Genomic DNA, 15,474 nt, shown 5'->3' with positions numbered 1-15,474 from the left:
TTTTAAAAAGCCACTAGAACCAACCACTAGAGACAACCACTAGAGACAACCACTAGAGACAACCACCAGAGACAACCACTAGAGACAACCACTTGAGACAACCACTGGAGACAACCACTAGAGACAACCACTAGAGACAACCACTAGAGACAACCACTAGAGACAACCACCAGAGACAACCACTAGAGACAACCACTAGAGACAACCACTAGAGACAACCACCAGAGACAACCACTAGAGACAACCACTAGAGACAACCACTAGAGACAACCATCAGAGACAACCACCAGAGACAACCACTAGAGACAACCACTAGAGACAACCACTAGAGACAACCACCAGAGACAACCACTAGAGACAACCACTAGAGACAAAGCTATATTCGCTGTAGGTTTAACGTTTTAAAAAGCCACTAGAGACAACCACCAGAGACAACCACTAGAGACCACCACTAGAGACAAAGCTATATTCACTGTAGGTTTAACGTTTTAAAAAGCCACTAGAGACAACCACCAGAGACAACCACTAGAGACAACCACTAGAGACAAAGCTATATTCGCTGTAGGTTTAACGTTTTAAAAAGCCACTAGAGACAACCACCAGAGACAACCACCAGAGACAACCACTAGAGACAACCACTAGAGACAACCACTAGAGACAACCACTAGAGACAACCACCAGAGACAACCACTAGAGACAACCACCAGAGACAACCACTAGAGACAACCACCAGAGACAACCACTAGAGACAACCACCAGAGACAACCACTAGAGACAACCACCAGAGACAACCACTAGAGACAACCACTAGAGACAACCACTAGAGACAACCACTAGAGACAACCACTGGAGGCAACCACTAGAGACAACCACTAGAGACAACCACTAGAGACAACCACTAGAGACAACCACTAGAGACAACCACTAGAGACAACCACTGGAGGCAACCACTAGAGACAACCACTAGAGACAACCACCAGAGACAACCACTAGAGACAACCACTAGAGACAACCACTAGAGACAACCATCAGAGACAACCACCAGAGACAACCACTAGAGACAACCACTAGAGACAACCACTAGAGACAACCACCAGAGACAACCACTAGAGACAACCACTAGAGACAAAGCTATATTCGCTGTAGGTTTAACGTTTTAAAAAGCCACTAGAGACAACCACCAGAGACAACCACTAGAGACCACCACTAGAGACAAAGCTATATTCACTGTAGGTTTAACGTTTTAAAAAGCCACTAGAGACAACCACCAGAGACAACCACCAGAGACAACCACTAGAGACAACCACTAGAGACAACCACTAGAGACAAAGCTATATTCGCTGTAGGTTTAACGTTTTAAAAAGCCACTAGAGACAACCACCAGAGACAACCACCAGAGACAACCACTAGAGACAACCACTAGAGACAACCACTAGAGACAACCACTAGAGACAACCACCAGAGACAACCACTAGAGACAACCACTAGAGACAACCACTAGAGACAACCACCAGAGACAACCACTAGAGACAACCACCAGAGACAACCACCAGAGACAACCACCAGAGACAACCACCAGAGACAACCACTAGAGACAACCACTAGAGACAACCACCAGAGACAACCACTAGAGACAACCACCAGAGACAACCACTAGAGACAACCACCAGAGACAACCACCAGAGACAACCACCAGAGACAACCACTAGAGACAACCACTAGAGACAACCACTAGAGACAACCACTAGAGACAACCACCAGAGACAACCACTAGAGACAACCACTAGAGACAACCACTAGAGACAACCACTAGAGACAACCACTAGAGACAAAGCTATATTCGCTGTAGGTTTAACGTTTTAAAACGTGTACAAGACGTCTAGAGGGACACTTATCTGTAAAAGTAGGGAACAGTCTTATGTGAAGTGAAGCTTTAGGAAATACATTTGTTAAGCTTCAAGTTGTCATGTTAAGAGTGAATCGCCTTTCTCCATGTCTGTAGAAAGAGTATATTGTTAAAGGTAAAAAATAAAAATAAAACATTTTTTTAATGAGTTTATATACTGTATCTATTTATCTTGATTGATCTCTGTTTTTAAAAGAAAAATGGAGAATTCATCTCATCTGGCAAAAAAAAACCTGTTAATTCTGTACATGCAACATTGTTGCACATATGTTCTTGTCTTCAGAATGTAATGGACTGCATTTCCTCACGGTTCGTTGAAACTCATTCATTAGGAGAGGTTCAGTTAAATATACATTAATACATACTGTATACAGCCTTTGCACTACTACCTACGTAATGTATGAGGCTTCTTTGCTACTCTTTTCCTGTTTTTGACTCACTTTGGGATGGTGGGGGTGGGATGGTGGGGATTAGACTTGGGGGTGAAGGTTGTTGGGATTAGAGTTAAAGGTGAAGATGGACACTTGAGACAACACCATCCTAATTGCTCCCTACCCAGATCCCATTGACCTTAAGCTTTTGATGTTTACAAATCTGAAGGGTCTGGATTAGGGTTGTACAATTCTTGTAACGTTCACAAAATGTTCAGGTTTTCCAGAAATCCTGTTTGGAGATTCATGGAATCAGGAAATCCTGTTTGGAGATTCATGGAATCAGGAAATTCTGTTTGGAGATTCATGGAATCAGGAAATCCTGTTTGCCGATTCATGGAATCAGGAAATCCTGTTTGCCGATTCATGGAATCAGGAAATCTTGGTTGGAGATTCATGGAATCAGGAAATCCTGTTTGGAGATTCATGGAATCAGGAAATCATGTTTGGAGATTCATAGAATCAGGAAATCCTGTTTGGAGATTCATGGAATCGGGAAATCCTGTTTGGAGATTCATGGAATCGGGAAATCCTGTTTGGAGATTCATGGAATCAGGAAATCCTGTTTGGAGATTCATGGAATCAGGAAATCCTGTTTGGAGATTCGTGGAATCAGGAAATCCTGGTTGGAGATTCGTGGAATCAGGAAATCCTGTTTGGAGATTCATGGAATCAGGAAATCCTGTTTGGAGATTCATGGAATCAGGAAATCCTGTTTGGAGATTCATGGAATCAGGAAATCCTGTTTGGAGATTCATGGAATCAGGAAATCCTGTTTGGAGATTCGTGGAATCAGGAAATCCTGGTTGGAGATTCGTGGAATCAGGAAATCCTGTTTGGAGATTCATGGAATCAGGAAATCCTGTTTGGAGATTCATAGAATCAGGAAATCCTGTTTGGAGATTCATGGAATCAGGAAATCCTGTTTGGAGATTCATGGAATCAGGAAATCCTGGTTGGAGATTCATGGAATCAGGAAATCCTGGTTGGAGATTCATGGAATCAGGAAATCCTGTTTGGAGATTCATGGAATCAAGAAATCCTGGTTGGAGATTCATGAAATAAGGAGGGAATAAGCAGGACATCTGCAATTGTCCAACCAGGATTTCTGGAAAACCTGGGAATTTTAGGAAAGTTACTGTAATTTCGTAACCCTTGTCTGGATAGGTTATCCTATAGAATAGGATAGGTATAAGAGGTTTAGTTGTGGGACTTCCTGCAGATCTGTAAACATCCAAGGGATAGGGCCAACAGGAAGGGAGTGCTTGTTCACAGACTAACACTTTGATTTTAGCACCACAACTCAAAAGGATGTGTTATGTAAAAGCGTTGTTTTGGTGCATGTTTATTCATACACTGGTAAAGAGATTATCATATATTGTTTTTTTATAATCTGTATCTTGTATCTCTCTAGATCTTAACCACACCTGTGTACCAAATGCCACCCTATTCCCTATATAGTACACTACCCCTATGGGCTCTGGTCAAAAGTAGTGCACTACTCCCCGTGGGACATGGACAAAAGTAGTGCACTACTCCGTATGGGCCCTGGTAAAAAGTAGTGCACTACTCCGTATGGGCCCTGGTAAAAAGGGGTGCACTACTCCGTATGGGCCCTGGTAAAAAGTAGTGCACTACTCCGTATGGGCCCTGGTAAAAAGAAGTGCACTACAATGTGAATAGGGTCCCATTTGGGTCTCACATAGATCCTAACCATGTCTCTCAGAGAGAATAGACAACATGAGATATTCTCATGAGTTTTTACTGAAAGCTGCATTAGATGGTCATTTCTGATATTAGTTTTTTTTTTTTTATCTATATAAAATATATATTGTCTGTCACATTAAGGGGGTAAATAATTTAGTCCTTAATTTACTTGAATGTATTTTTGTATTCAACAATTGCCTAAAATATCTGTCTGTCACATGCCAATGTGATCAAAACATGTATAGTCTTGAATAAAAGCACATCTATTGTGGAGTCAAAGATATTCTACTTCTTTGATTTGTATCATCGTAAGTTTACGTCTTTCAATTTATTACACCTAAAATTCCGATAACTTTCACAAAATGTTCAGGTTTCCCAGTTGAAAGATTCACCGGAATTTGCTATCAACATTCTCAGCCGCCAAAAGACAAAAGCCAATTATGTATAAGTGAGCATTACCCATGAATGAGTGAATAGAGACGAGAGGGTCAAGAAAGAAGATTAGGAAGATGGTGCAGGTCAGTTTGACTGTAGAATAGGGTGTTAACGGTAAGGTTTAAAGGGTTAACATCACCCGTTTACCCACCGTGAGGTGGGGAGGGGGCCCTCAACCAAATCTCTCTTAGGGCCCCCAAAAGGCTATAGCCGGCCCTGATTGTCTTCATAAGTGAATGCTGTCCATTTACATTTACATTTAAGTCATAAGAGCGTCTGCTAAATGACTTAAATGTAAATGTAAATGGACAGCATTCACTTATGAAGACAATCAGGGCCGGCTATAGCCTTTTGGGGGCCCTAAGAGAGATTTGGTTGAGGGCCCCCTCCCCACCTCACGGCAAAACATTTTAGTGGCCTCCGTCGATGGTGGAGAGACATTTTTGAGTGTTAAAGTTAATTTCTTGCAATTCTACACATTTTGCCATGGGGCTTAGAGAAAATGTTGCAATTTTAAAGGCCTAGTGCAAACATAATATATATAAATATATTTTTTTTTTATTAGTTTTATATACATTTCCACACTATGAGGTTGGAATGATACTGTGTGATTGTGGATATGGTGATGATGCCGTTTTGGTGTAGGAGCGGTTAAAGAAATTGCAGAATGGCAGAGCGGAAGTGGAGAAAGTAAAAGTTGCCATTATTATATTCTAAGAGCAACTTGGCATATCCTGTATAACAAGACAATTAGACATTGCAGACATGTTCATTTTTCTACCTTAATGAGAATCATTTGAGAGTGCTCTTCTCAACCATTGATGGCCTCATGTTTGTGGAGGGAATTTAGCATACACTCTTCTCCAGAGTAATTTACAGTACAGAGTGCATACTGTTTTAACACTGGCCCTCCCGTGGGAATTGAACACTTAACACTGATGTTGCAAGCCCCATGCTCTACCAGCTGAGCTACACGGGACCATGAACTCATAAATTCTACCTCAATCCCATGTGAACTTTCTTCAAAGTCTAAATATGAGGAGTGTGCTGCATAAGCAAGATCTGATGAGAAGCTTGATGATATTGTCCCCGGTCTACCACACAAAGGCACTATGGATTTGACACAGATATGCTCAGGAAAAGTTATATCACAACTTAAGCCTTCTACCTGCCTCCTCAATCCTACCCCCCCCAACCTTCTTCAAAATAGTTTTTAATTGCATATCTGAAGAAGTGCAAGCTATTGTTAATCACTCCCTGTTCACAGGCACTTTCCCCACTGCACTAAAAACTGCTCTGATGAAACCCTTCTGAAGGAAAGTAATGTAGATTCTTCAGCTCTTAGCAATTTTCGGACAATCTCCAACTGTCACGACTTCCACCGAAGTCGGCTCCTCTCCTCGTTCGGCAGTCGACGTCACCGACCTTCTAGCCATCGCCGCTCCATTTTTCATTGTTCCATTTGTTTGGTCTTGTTCCCCGCACACCTGGTTTACATTCCCTAATCACATTGTGTATATATATATTCCTCTGTCCCCCCCACCCCATGTCCTTGTGCGGAATTGTTTTGTGTTACATGTTTTATGTGTTGCACCAGGCTGGTTTTCCATGTTCCGTGTTTATTTCACAAAGTATGTTTATTTGGTAAACTATAGCTTTAGTGACTGTTTTCGCGCTTTGCACTTTTGCCATTTTTGCTGGAGGTTTTTGACGCAGTAGCATCCGTCTGCGGTTTGCTCCTGCCTCAATAAAGTGTGCGCCTGTTTCACAACTCTCTGCTCTCCTGCACTTCACTACCAGTACGCACACACCTGAAACCAACATTACATTCTTATGCAAAATTCTGGAGAACTTGGATTTCAAACAGCTGAGCTGAGACAGCCTTAGTTAAAGTGGTACATGATCAAAACAGAGATGCCAAACAGCTGAGCTGAGACAGCCTTAGTTAAAGTGGTACATGATCAAAACAGAGATGCCAAACAGCTGAGCTGAGACAGCCTTAGTTAAAGTGGTACATGATCAAAACAGAGATGCCAAACAGCTGAGCTGAGACAGCCTTAGTTAAAGTGGTACATGATCAAAACAGAGATGCCAAACAGCTGAGCTGAGACAGCCTTATTTAAGTGGTACATTATCAAAACAGAGATGCCAAACAGCTGAGCTGAGACAGCCTTAGTTAAGTGGTACATGATCAAAACAGAGATGCCAAACAGCTGAGCTGAGACAGCCTTATTTAAGTGGTACATTATCAAAACAGAGATGCCAAACAGCTGAGCTGAGACAGCCTTAGTTAAAGTGGTACATGATCAAAACAGAGATGCCAAACAGCTGAGCTGAGACAGCCTTAGTTAAAGTGGTACATGATAAAAACAGAGATGCCAAACAGCTGAGCTGAGACAGCCTTAGTTAAAGTGGTACATGATCAAAACAGAGATGCCAAACAGCTGAGCTGAGACAGCCTTAGTTAAAGTGGTACATGATCAAAACAGAGATGCCAAACAGCTGAGCTGAGACAGCCTTAGTTAAAGTGGTACATTATCAAAACAGATGCCAAACAGCTCTCTGCCCTTGTACAGTCGTGGCCAAAAGTTTTGAGAATGACACAAATGTTAACTTTCACAAAGTCTGCTGCCTCAGTTTGTATGATGGCAATTTGCATACACTCCAGAATGTTATGAAGAGTGATCAGATGAATTGCAATTAATTGCAAAGTCCCTCTTTGCCATGCAAATGAACTGAATCCCCCCCAAAAAACATGTCCACTGCATTTCAGCCCTGCCACAAAAGGACCAGCTGACATCATGTCAGTGATTATCTCATTAACACAGGTGTGAGTGTTGACGAGGACAAGGCTTGGGATCACTCTGTCATGCTGATTGAGTTCGAATAACAGACTGGAAGCTTCAAAAGGAGGGTGGTGCTTGGAATCATTGTTCTTCCTCTGTCAACCATGGTTACCTGAAGGAAACACGTGCCGTCATCATTGCTTTGCACAAAAAGGGCTTCACAGGCAAGGATATTGCTACCAGTAAGTTTGCACCTAAATCAACCATTTATCGGATCATCAAGAACTTCAAGGAGAGTGGTGCAATTGTTGTGGCACCCATGAAAGTCCAGCAAGTGCCAGGACCGTCTCCTAAAGTTGATTCAGCTGCGGGATCGGGGCACCACCAGTACAGAGTTTGCTCAGGAATGGCAGCAGGCAGGTGTGAGTGCATCTGCATGCACAGTGAGGCGAAGACTTTTGGAGGATGGCCTGGTGTCAAGAAGGGCAGCAAAGAAGCCACTTCTCTCCAGGAAAAACATCAGGGACAGACTGATTTTCTTCCAAAGATACAGGGATTGGACTGCTGAGGACTGGGGTAAAGTCATTTTCTCTGATGAATCCCCTTCCCGATTGTTTGGGACGTCCGGAGAAAAGCTTGTCCGGAGAAGACAAGGTGAGCGCTACAATCAGTCCTGTGTCATGCCAACAGTAAAGCATCCTGAGACCATTCACGTGTGTAAATTATCTTTAAAAGTCAAGTGCAATGCACTTGTCGACAACAACAAGCCTTTGATTGAATAATGACATATAGTACCATACCTATCACAGGAGGTTGGTGGCGCCTTCATTGGGGAGGACGGGCTCATGCGAATGGCTGGAGCGGAATCAGTGGAACGCTACCAAATACATCAAACATGGTTTGATGCCATTCCATTTGCTCCGTTCCAGCCATTATTATGAGCCGTCCTCCCCTCAGCAGCCTCCACTGACATCTACACATAAACATGTATTTATTTTTTTATGTAATTTATTGCAGATCACAAAATTATTTCAGTATTGTAGTCTATTGTTATCTTAAGCTCTGACAAAGGCTGTGAGGGCGATGCGTAAAGCTAATTAAAGAGCAGTGACACGATCAAGAGTAGTGATACGATCAAGAGCAGTGATACGATCAAGAGTAGGGATACGATCAAGAGTAGGGATACGATCAAGAGTAGTGATACGATCAAGAGCATCAAGAGCAGCGATACGATCAAGAGCAGCGATACGATCAAGAGCAGCGATACGATCAAGAGCAGCGATACGATCAAGAGCAGCGATACGATCAAGAGCAGTCATACGATCAAGAGCAGCGATACGATCAAGAGCAGCGATACGATCAAGAGCAGCGATACAATCAAGAGCAGCGATACGATCAAGAGCAGCGATACGATCAAGAGCAGCGATACAATCAAGAGCAGCGATACAATCAAGAGCAGTGATACAATCAAGAGCAGTGATACAATCAAGAGCAGTGATACAATCAAGAGCAGTGATACAATCAAGAGCAGTGATACAATCAAGAGCAGTGATACAATCAAGAGCAGTGATACAATCAAGAGCAGTGATACAATCAAGAGCAGTGATACGATCAAGAGCAGTGATACAATCAAGAGCAGTGTGCGGATTACTTATTTTTTCTTCTCTCCGTTTATTGTTGTTATCTAAAACGTACTGTATATCTCGCTAGTTACGAACTAACAAAATCACAACACAACAATTATTTTTCATACATTTATTCAAAACGAAAAAATAAAGACAATCAAGATTTCACTTCAAGAAACAGGCAAGTGTTACATTATTATTGAATATATACATACATACACACATATAGAATATATTGTATCGTTATGTATCCCATTAATTTTCATGTAGTTTGCACAGCGTGGAAATTAATGCTTTAGTTTATGGCCAATTTTATAACATCTCCGTTCATACGGTTTGATATTTACTGAAACAACAAAGGGATTCCTTCATTTAAGTGAGTAATCCAACACCAATCCCCCCCCCAAATTAAAAGAAGACCCTTTTGAAATAGAAAAGCATTTCAGCAAAACAAGAGAGAAAAAAAAAAGAAGAAAAAAAGTTACTGATTTCAAACAAGCAAGAGCTTTTGTTGTCTTGAAAGCAGGCAGTGGCACATCATAATCCTTGAACATCTACTTATCTAAATATGACAAACACCACTAGAATGTCACAAACACAGGTCCATGAGCACTCGTGTTTTAAGCAATGGCATTTATCCTGTCAAAAAATATCTCTTTTTTTATATGTTTTATAGCTGTGTCATAAAGCTGCTTCGATCTGATGCACAAGTCAAAGTTGGTACATTTTTAGGGATGGGCATTTGAAATGTTTTCACTGTTACAACACAATCACAATAGTAGAAATACTACGTGTTTTAAAGAAAACTTCAATGGAGACGTGCTCGCTGAAGTCACCTTGTTTGTATCAGTAGAAAGGTGGGGAAGAGGTGAGTGGAGAGAGGAATACGGGCTCCGGTGTGTGGCATTAGTTACACAAACTCCTTGCTGCCATATGTTGTCTATTGTGCCATCTGCTAGTGCCCGTCTGGACTGCATCAAATCATTGTAAACAAGCTAGCTAGCTAGCTAGCTAGCTACAGTAGCAAGGCTGATTGAGGCTATTTTTTAGGCGTCCTTTTGCCAAATTAATTCCGTAATTTGAATTCCATTTTGCATTCTGGCAACATAGGCTACATATCAATCCTAATCATATATTTCAGCACTATTCTTGAAAACATTGCAGGGTCTTAAGCAAATTAAACAAAACCGTTTCAGGAATATGACACAGAAATACGCAGTAGTCTTTTCCTCAGACATGGTCCAGTATTTCCCCCTTAGTCACTCTTGTTAACATGTTGTTTCCCTCGGGATGGCAGAAATGCAGAGACGTATCTAACAAGGATACCATTAAACGTCTCAAGATGGCAGCAATGCAGAGACGTATCTAACAAGGATCCCATTACGCATCTCAAGATGGCAGCAATGCAGAGACGTATCTAACAAGGATCCCATTACGCATCTCAAGATGCCAGCAATGCAGAGATGTATCTAACAAGGATCCCATTACACATCTCAAGATGGCAGCAATGCAGAGACGTATCTAACAAGGATCCCATTACACATCTCAAGATGGCAGCAATGCAGAGACGTATCTAACAAGGATCCCATTACACATCTCAAGATTGCATTGCTGCCAACTTATCTAACAAGGATCCCATTACACTTTTCAAGATGGCAGCAATGCAGAGACGTATCTAACAAGGATCCCATTACACATCTCAAGATGGCAGCAATGCAGAGACGTATCTAACAAGGATCCCATTACACATCTCAAGATGGCAGCAATGCAGAGACGTATCTAACAAGGATCCCATTACACATCTCAAGATGGCAGTGCAGAAACATCTCTAGTTATTTCTGGATGACAGTGTGTGTCTCAAATGGCACCCTAATTCCCTGTAAACTGCACTATTCTGGACCGGGGTCCATGGATCCAAGTGTCCAACGTTATGTTAACATCTTGAAGAAAATGTGTAGAGCTCGTTAGATTCAGTAGGTTCAATAATAGGACAGTGTTGCAACATTGCTTTGACAGAGGACTTGCTTTGAAAAAAAATACAGTTTTGAAGGGAATTTATCTACTGTCCTCAACCTTCTTTTACAATTGCAGTTTTACAATCCTAGGACTGAGCACATTCAGCAAGTCCAGACAATTTACTGACAGATTGGATAGAGTGCCAGCACACCACACCTATCAGGTTCAATAATAGCTTGAGTTGCTCTCAGTGATTTTCTGCTCCAGTCTCCTTTTGAGTTCAGAGACCAGGGCTGAGCTGACGGGGATTCTAGTAGTCTCAGAGCTGATGTTGCTCTCTCTGCTCTGGCTGGATCTCCTGGAGCCCTTTGAAGCCAGGGCCCCAGAGACGGTCGGCACTGCAGCCCGGGGCCTCTCACTGGGCCTGGGGTCGGAGGACAGAGGGGGACAGGATGGAGGAGACAGACAGGGGGCTCTGGGGGGCAGAGTATTGTGCTTTGATCTAGAGCACCGGGGTCTGATGTTTTTGTTGGGGTTGATGCTGACACTCCCTGCTTCCGGGTCGCCTACAACAAACTTGTTCAATGGGTCATTTCCACCGCCACCGCCACGGAACGGTACGTTAAACGTCCACGGCTTACGGTCTCTTGACGGTCTCCGTCTGACGATGATGCGACGCGCCGGCATTATCCTGTTGGACTTTGTGTTGCGCAAGAACATAGCCGTGGAGATCAAGACAGTGACCCCTACCAATATGCTAATGACACCAGCGACCATGCCTAGGGCCTTCATTGGGTTGTGCCTACTTTGCAATAAAAAGGCTGCCATAGGCCCCTTGAGTTGAGTCTGTAAAAGAGCACAAAGATAATACTTTTAATCACGCCCATCCACGGGACTAGATCATCAAACGTTTTAAACGTTTCATATTTTGGTCCAAAAGCATGCAGGCAAGCAGCAGGGTCAGAGGTCAGACATGAGCCAAGCACTGACAGAGGAGCCCCAGACAGACAACATCTCTATAACGCTAGCAGCATGATGGCCGCAGGAAGTCCTGTGTGGCTCAGTTGGTAAAAGCACGGGGCTAACAACAACAAGGTTGTGGAGTTCAATTCCCACAGCTAGTCCATACATGTACTAATAATGTATGTTCTCACTGTACTGATTATTGTCAAACACCCTTTCATCCCAAACTGCTGTGTCTGTTAATGATTTCGGGTGCGGTGCTCTACTTTAGGCTGTGCCATTTGGGTCATACACACACGGACTGTTGTTCGGGAGTGTGGCGGGTGCGGTGCTCTACTTTAGGCTGTGCCATTTGGGTCATACACACACGGACTGTTGTTCGGGAGTGTGGCGGGTGCGGTGCTCTACTTTAGGCTGTGCCATTTGGGTCATACACACACGGACTGTTGTTCGGGAGTGTGGCGGGTGCGGTGCTCTACTTTAGGCTGTGCCATTTGGGTCATACACACACTGACTGTTGTTCGGGAGTGTGGCGGGTGCATCAGAACGGTTTGTTCTTTTTGTTCACGCGCAGTGACATGATCTCCGATAAGAATTGTATTGTGGATTAACGTCCTGTGACAGGTTCCTAAAGCCCTACGTTGAATGCTACTGGGTCTTTGGTTTGAATGTATTATTTGAAATGGAAAAATAGAGATTACTCTGTTCTTCTGACAAAGGGATTAACCTTAAACTCAAGACACTGGCTTGAAAGTAAATGACTTCATCTTTGTTACTTCAGTATAGTCAAACTGTTTAAAATATGCTCTGACGTAGGAGAATTACTATAAAATAAGTCCTACATACTATAATACTAGCACTAGAATTTGACAATATAATCAAAACAGTAAATAGTAGAGATAAAAATAAAGTAGATAAAAATACATTTTTAGGAGTAGAAAAACATATCCCAATCAAATATAAAAGATGGATATGAAATAACTATAATTGTTTTTATATAATATCATATGTATACAAGTTAGTTAAGAAAAAAAATCGTATTTACAATGACGACCGGTCAAAACCTGTGTGTGTGTGTGTACTTATTTACTGTTCCATTATAATGTACTCCAGTACTCTCCTATATAATGTACTCCAGTACTCTCCTATATAATGTCCTCCAGTACTCTCCTTTATAATGTACTCCAGTACTCTCCTTTATAATGTACTCCAGTACTCTCCTATATAATGTACTCCAGTACTCTCCTATATAATGTACTCCAGTACTCTCCTATATAATGTACTCCAGTACTCTCCTTTATAATGTACTCCAGTATTCTCCTTTATAATGTACTCCAGTACTCTCCTATATAATGTACTCCAGTACTCTCCTATATAATGTACTCCAGTACTCTCCTTTATAATGTACTCCAGTACTCTTCACTGTTCTCCAGTACTCTCCTTTATAATGTACTCCAGTACTCTCCTATATAATGTGCTCCAGTACTCTCCTATACAATGTACTCCCCTTTATAATGTACTCCAGTACTCTCCTTTATAATGTGCTCCAGTACTCTCCTTTATAATGTACTCCAGTACTCTCCTATATAATGTACTCCAGTACTCTCCTTTATAATGTACTCCAGTACTCTCCTTTAAAATGTACTCCAGTACTCTCCTATATAATGTACTCCAGTACTCTCCTATATAATGTACTCCAGTACTCTCCTGTATAATGTACTCCAGTACTCTCCTGTATAATGTACTCCAGTACTCTCCTGTATAATGTACTCCAGTACTCTCCTGTATAATGTACTCCAGTACTCTCCTGTATAATGTACTCCAGTACTCTCCTGTATAATGTACTCCAGTACTCTCCTGTATAATGTACTCCAGTACTCTCCTGTATAATGTACTCCAGTACTCTCCTGTATAATGTACTCCAGTACTCTCCTGTATAATGTACTCCAGTACTCTCCTGTATAATGTACTCCAGTACTCTCCTGTATAATGTACTCCAGTACTCTCCTGTATAATGTACTCCAGTACTCTCCTATATAATGTACTCCAGTACTCTCCTATATAATGTACTCCAGTTCTCTCCTGTATAATGTACTCCAGTACTCTCCTATATAATGTACTCCAGTACTCTCCTATATAATGTACTCCAGTACTCTCCGTTATAATGTACTCCAGTATGTAGTCCCGTCCTTGAGATGATCTTGTCTATTCATGTTCCGTATTATGTCAATTTTCATGTTCTGTGTGGAACCCAGGAAGAGTAGCTGCTGCCTTCGGAAACAGCTAATGGGGATCCTAATAACATACCAAATACCAATACAAGAATCCAATAGAAAAATCCTATCCTTTATAATGTGCTTTGCTACTCTTTTACAGACAAAGAAGTAAAAAAATAAATACTGTCTTTAAAGTATCATAAAGTAATGTCTTGCAGACATAATAAGGTGATATATAAAATGTAGTCTGTATAGTCCAGTGGGATGGGTCTCATGATCATTTGGGCCTTCGGATAACTCTGATGAAATTGGCCTGGGGGTTGACGCGAGCTTTCTTCACTGTTCTACAGTACAAGGTAGTGGATATACAGATTGTTAGTAAGATTGTGAAGCCGACTATGCCCAAAAAAAGTCCAATAACATTTGATGGGCGCTTGATGAGGTTCAGGAAGTTTGCAATTATTCGAGCTTTGATCTGAAAAGCACAATGCAACACAGAAGACAACAGAGATAATATTCACACAGAGATAATATTGTGGTATTCTATTCTTCTCGGATATGATGTTAAATATGTAGGGCGAAGTTAACAAAGAGGAAGGTAAAGGCTTTAAAATTCATGCAATCAATGAATGCAAATTTGGAAACAAAAATACACTTAATGAGTAGGTACATTTTTACAATATAAAAAAAAATATATATATATAAACAATTGAAATAGCACTTTCTTTATGTTTCTATTAGAGGAGAGTTTCCTCTATTAGAGGAGAGTTTGTTTTTAAAATATCACTTAACAGGCTTGACAGAGCTAATGCTGCTTGCGTTAGTTCACCCAAATGATTGATTTCCTTACCCTGTAAGCAGCCTATGGATAAGGTATGACAGCAGGGTTAGAAAATTAAGCAGTTAGGCAGTTAGGGTTAGGAAATTAAGCAGTTAAGGTTAGGAAATTAAGTAGTTAGGGAAATGAGGTAGTTAGGGTTAGGAAATTAAGTAGTTAGGGAAATGAGGTAGTTAGGGTGAGGAAATTAAGTAGTTAGGGAAATGAGGTAGTTAGGGTGAGGAAATTAAGTTAGTTGAGGAAATTGGGCAGTTAGGGTGAGGAAATTGGGCAGTTAGGGTTAGGAAATTGGGCAGTTAGGGTTAGGAAATTGGGCAGTTAGGGTTAGGAAATTGGGCAGTTAGGGTTAGGAAATTGGGCAGTTAGGGTTAGGAAATTAGGCAGTTAGGGTTAGGAAATTAGGCAGTTAGGGTTAGGAAATTAGGCAGTTAGGGTTAGGAAATTAGGCAGTTAGGGTTAGGAAATTAAGTAGTTAGGGTGAGGTAGTTAGGGTTAGGAAATTAGGCAGTTAGGGTTAGGAAATTAAGCAGTTAGGGTTAGGAAATTAAGCAGTTAGGGTGAGGTAGTTAGGGTTAGGAAATTAGGCAGTTAGGGTTAGGAAATTAAGCAGT

At 41.6% G+C, this 15,474-nt stretch overlaps 1 protein-coding gene across 2 annotated transcripts in view; it reads right to left on the bottom strand.

Annotated features, from left to right (window-relative positions):
• Window positions 1-8,988: 8,988 nt before the first annotated feature.
• LOC115120411 (cadherin-related family member 1-like) overlaps window positions 8,989-15,474 on the bottom strand; it is a 28,271-nt gene continuing 21,785 nt past the window's right edge. Inside the window, exon 17 of one of the 2 annotated variants that reach the window (XM_029649346.2) lies at window positions 8,989-11,692. In XM_029649346.2, the coding sequence (XP_029505206.1) occupies window positions 11,072-11,692 (621 nt within the window). In that variant the 3' untranslated portion in view covers window positions 8,989-11,071. Of the gene's footprint in view, window positions 11,693-14,134; window positions 14,370-15,474 lie in introns of those variants that run through there. The other variant, XM_065007838.1, reaches the window with a different exon arrangement.

Source organism: Oncorhynchus nerka, linkage group LG23 (assembly GCF_034236695.1).
Source record: "Oncorhynchus nerka isolate Pitt River linkage group LG23, Oner_Uvic_2.0, whole genome shotgun sequence".
Taxonomy (NCBI): domain Eukaryota; kingdom Metazoa; phylum Chordata; class Actinopteri; order Salmoniformes; family Salmonidae; genus Oncorhynchus; species Oncorhynchus nerka.
This window is presented reverse-complemented; position numbering and strand designations above follow the sequence as displayed.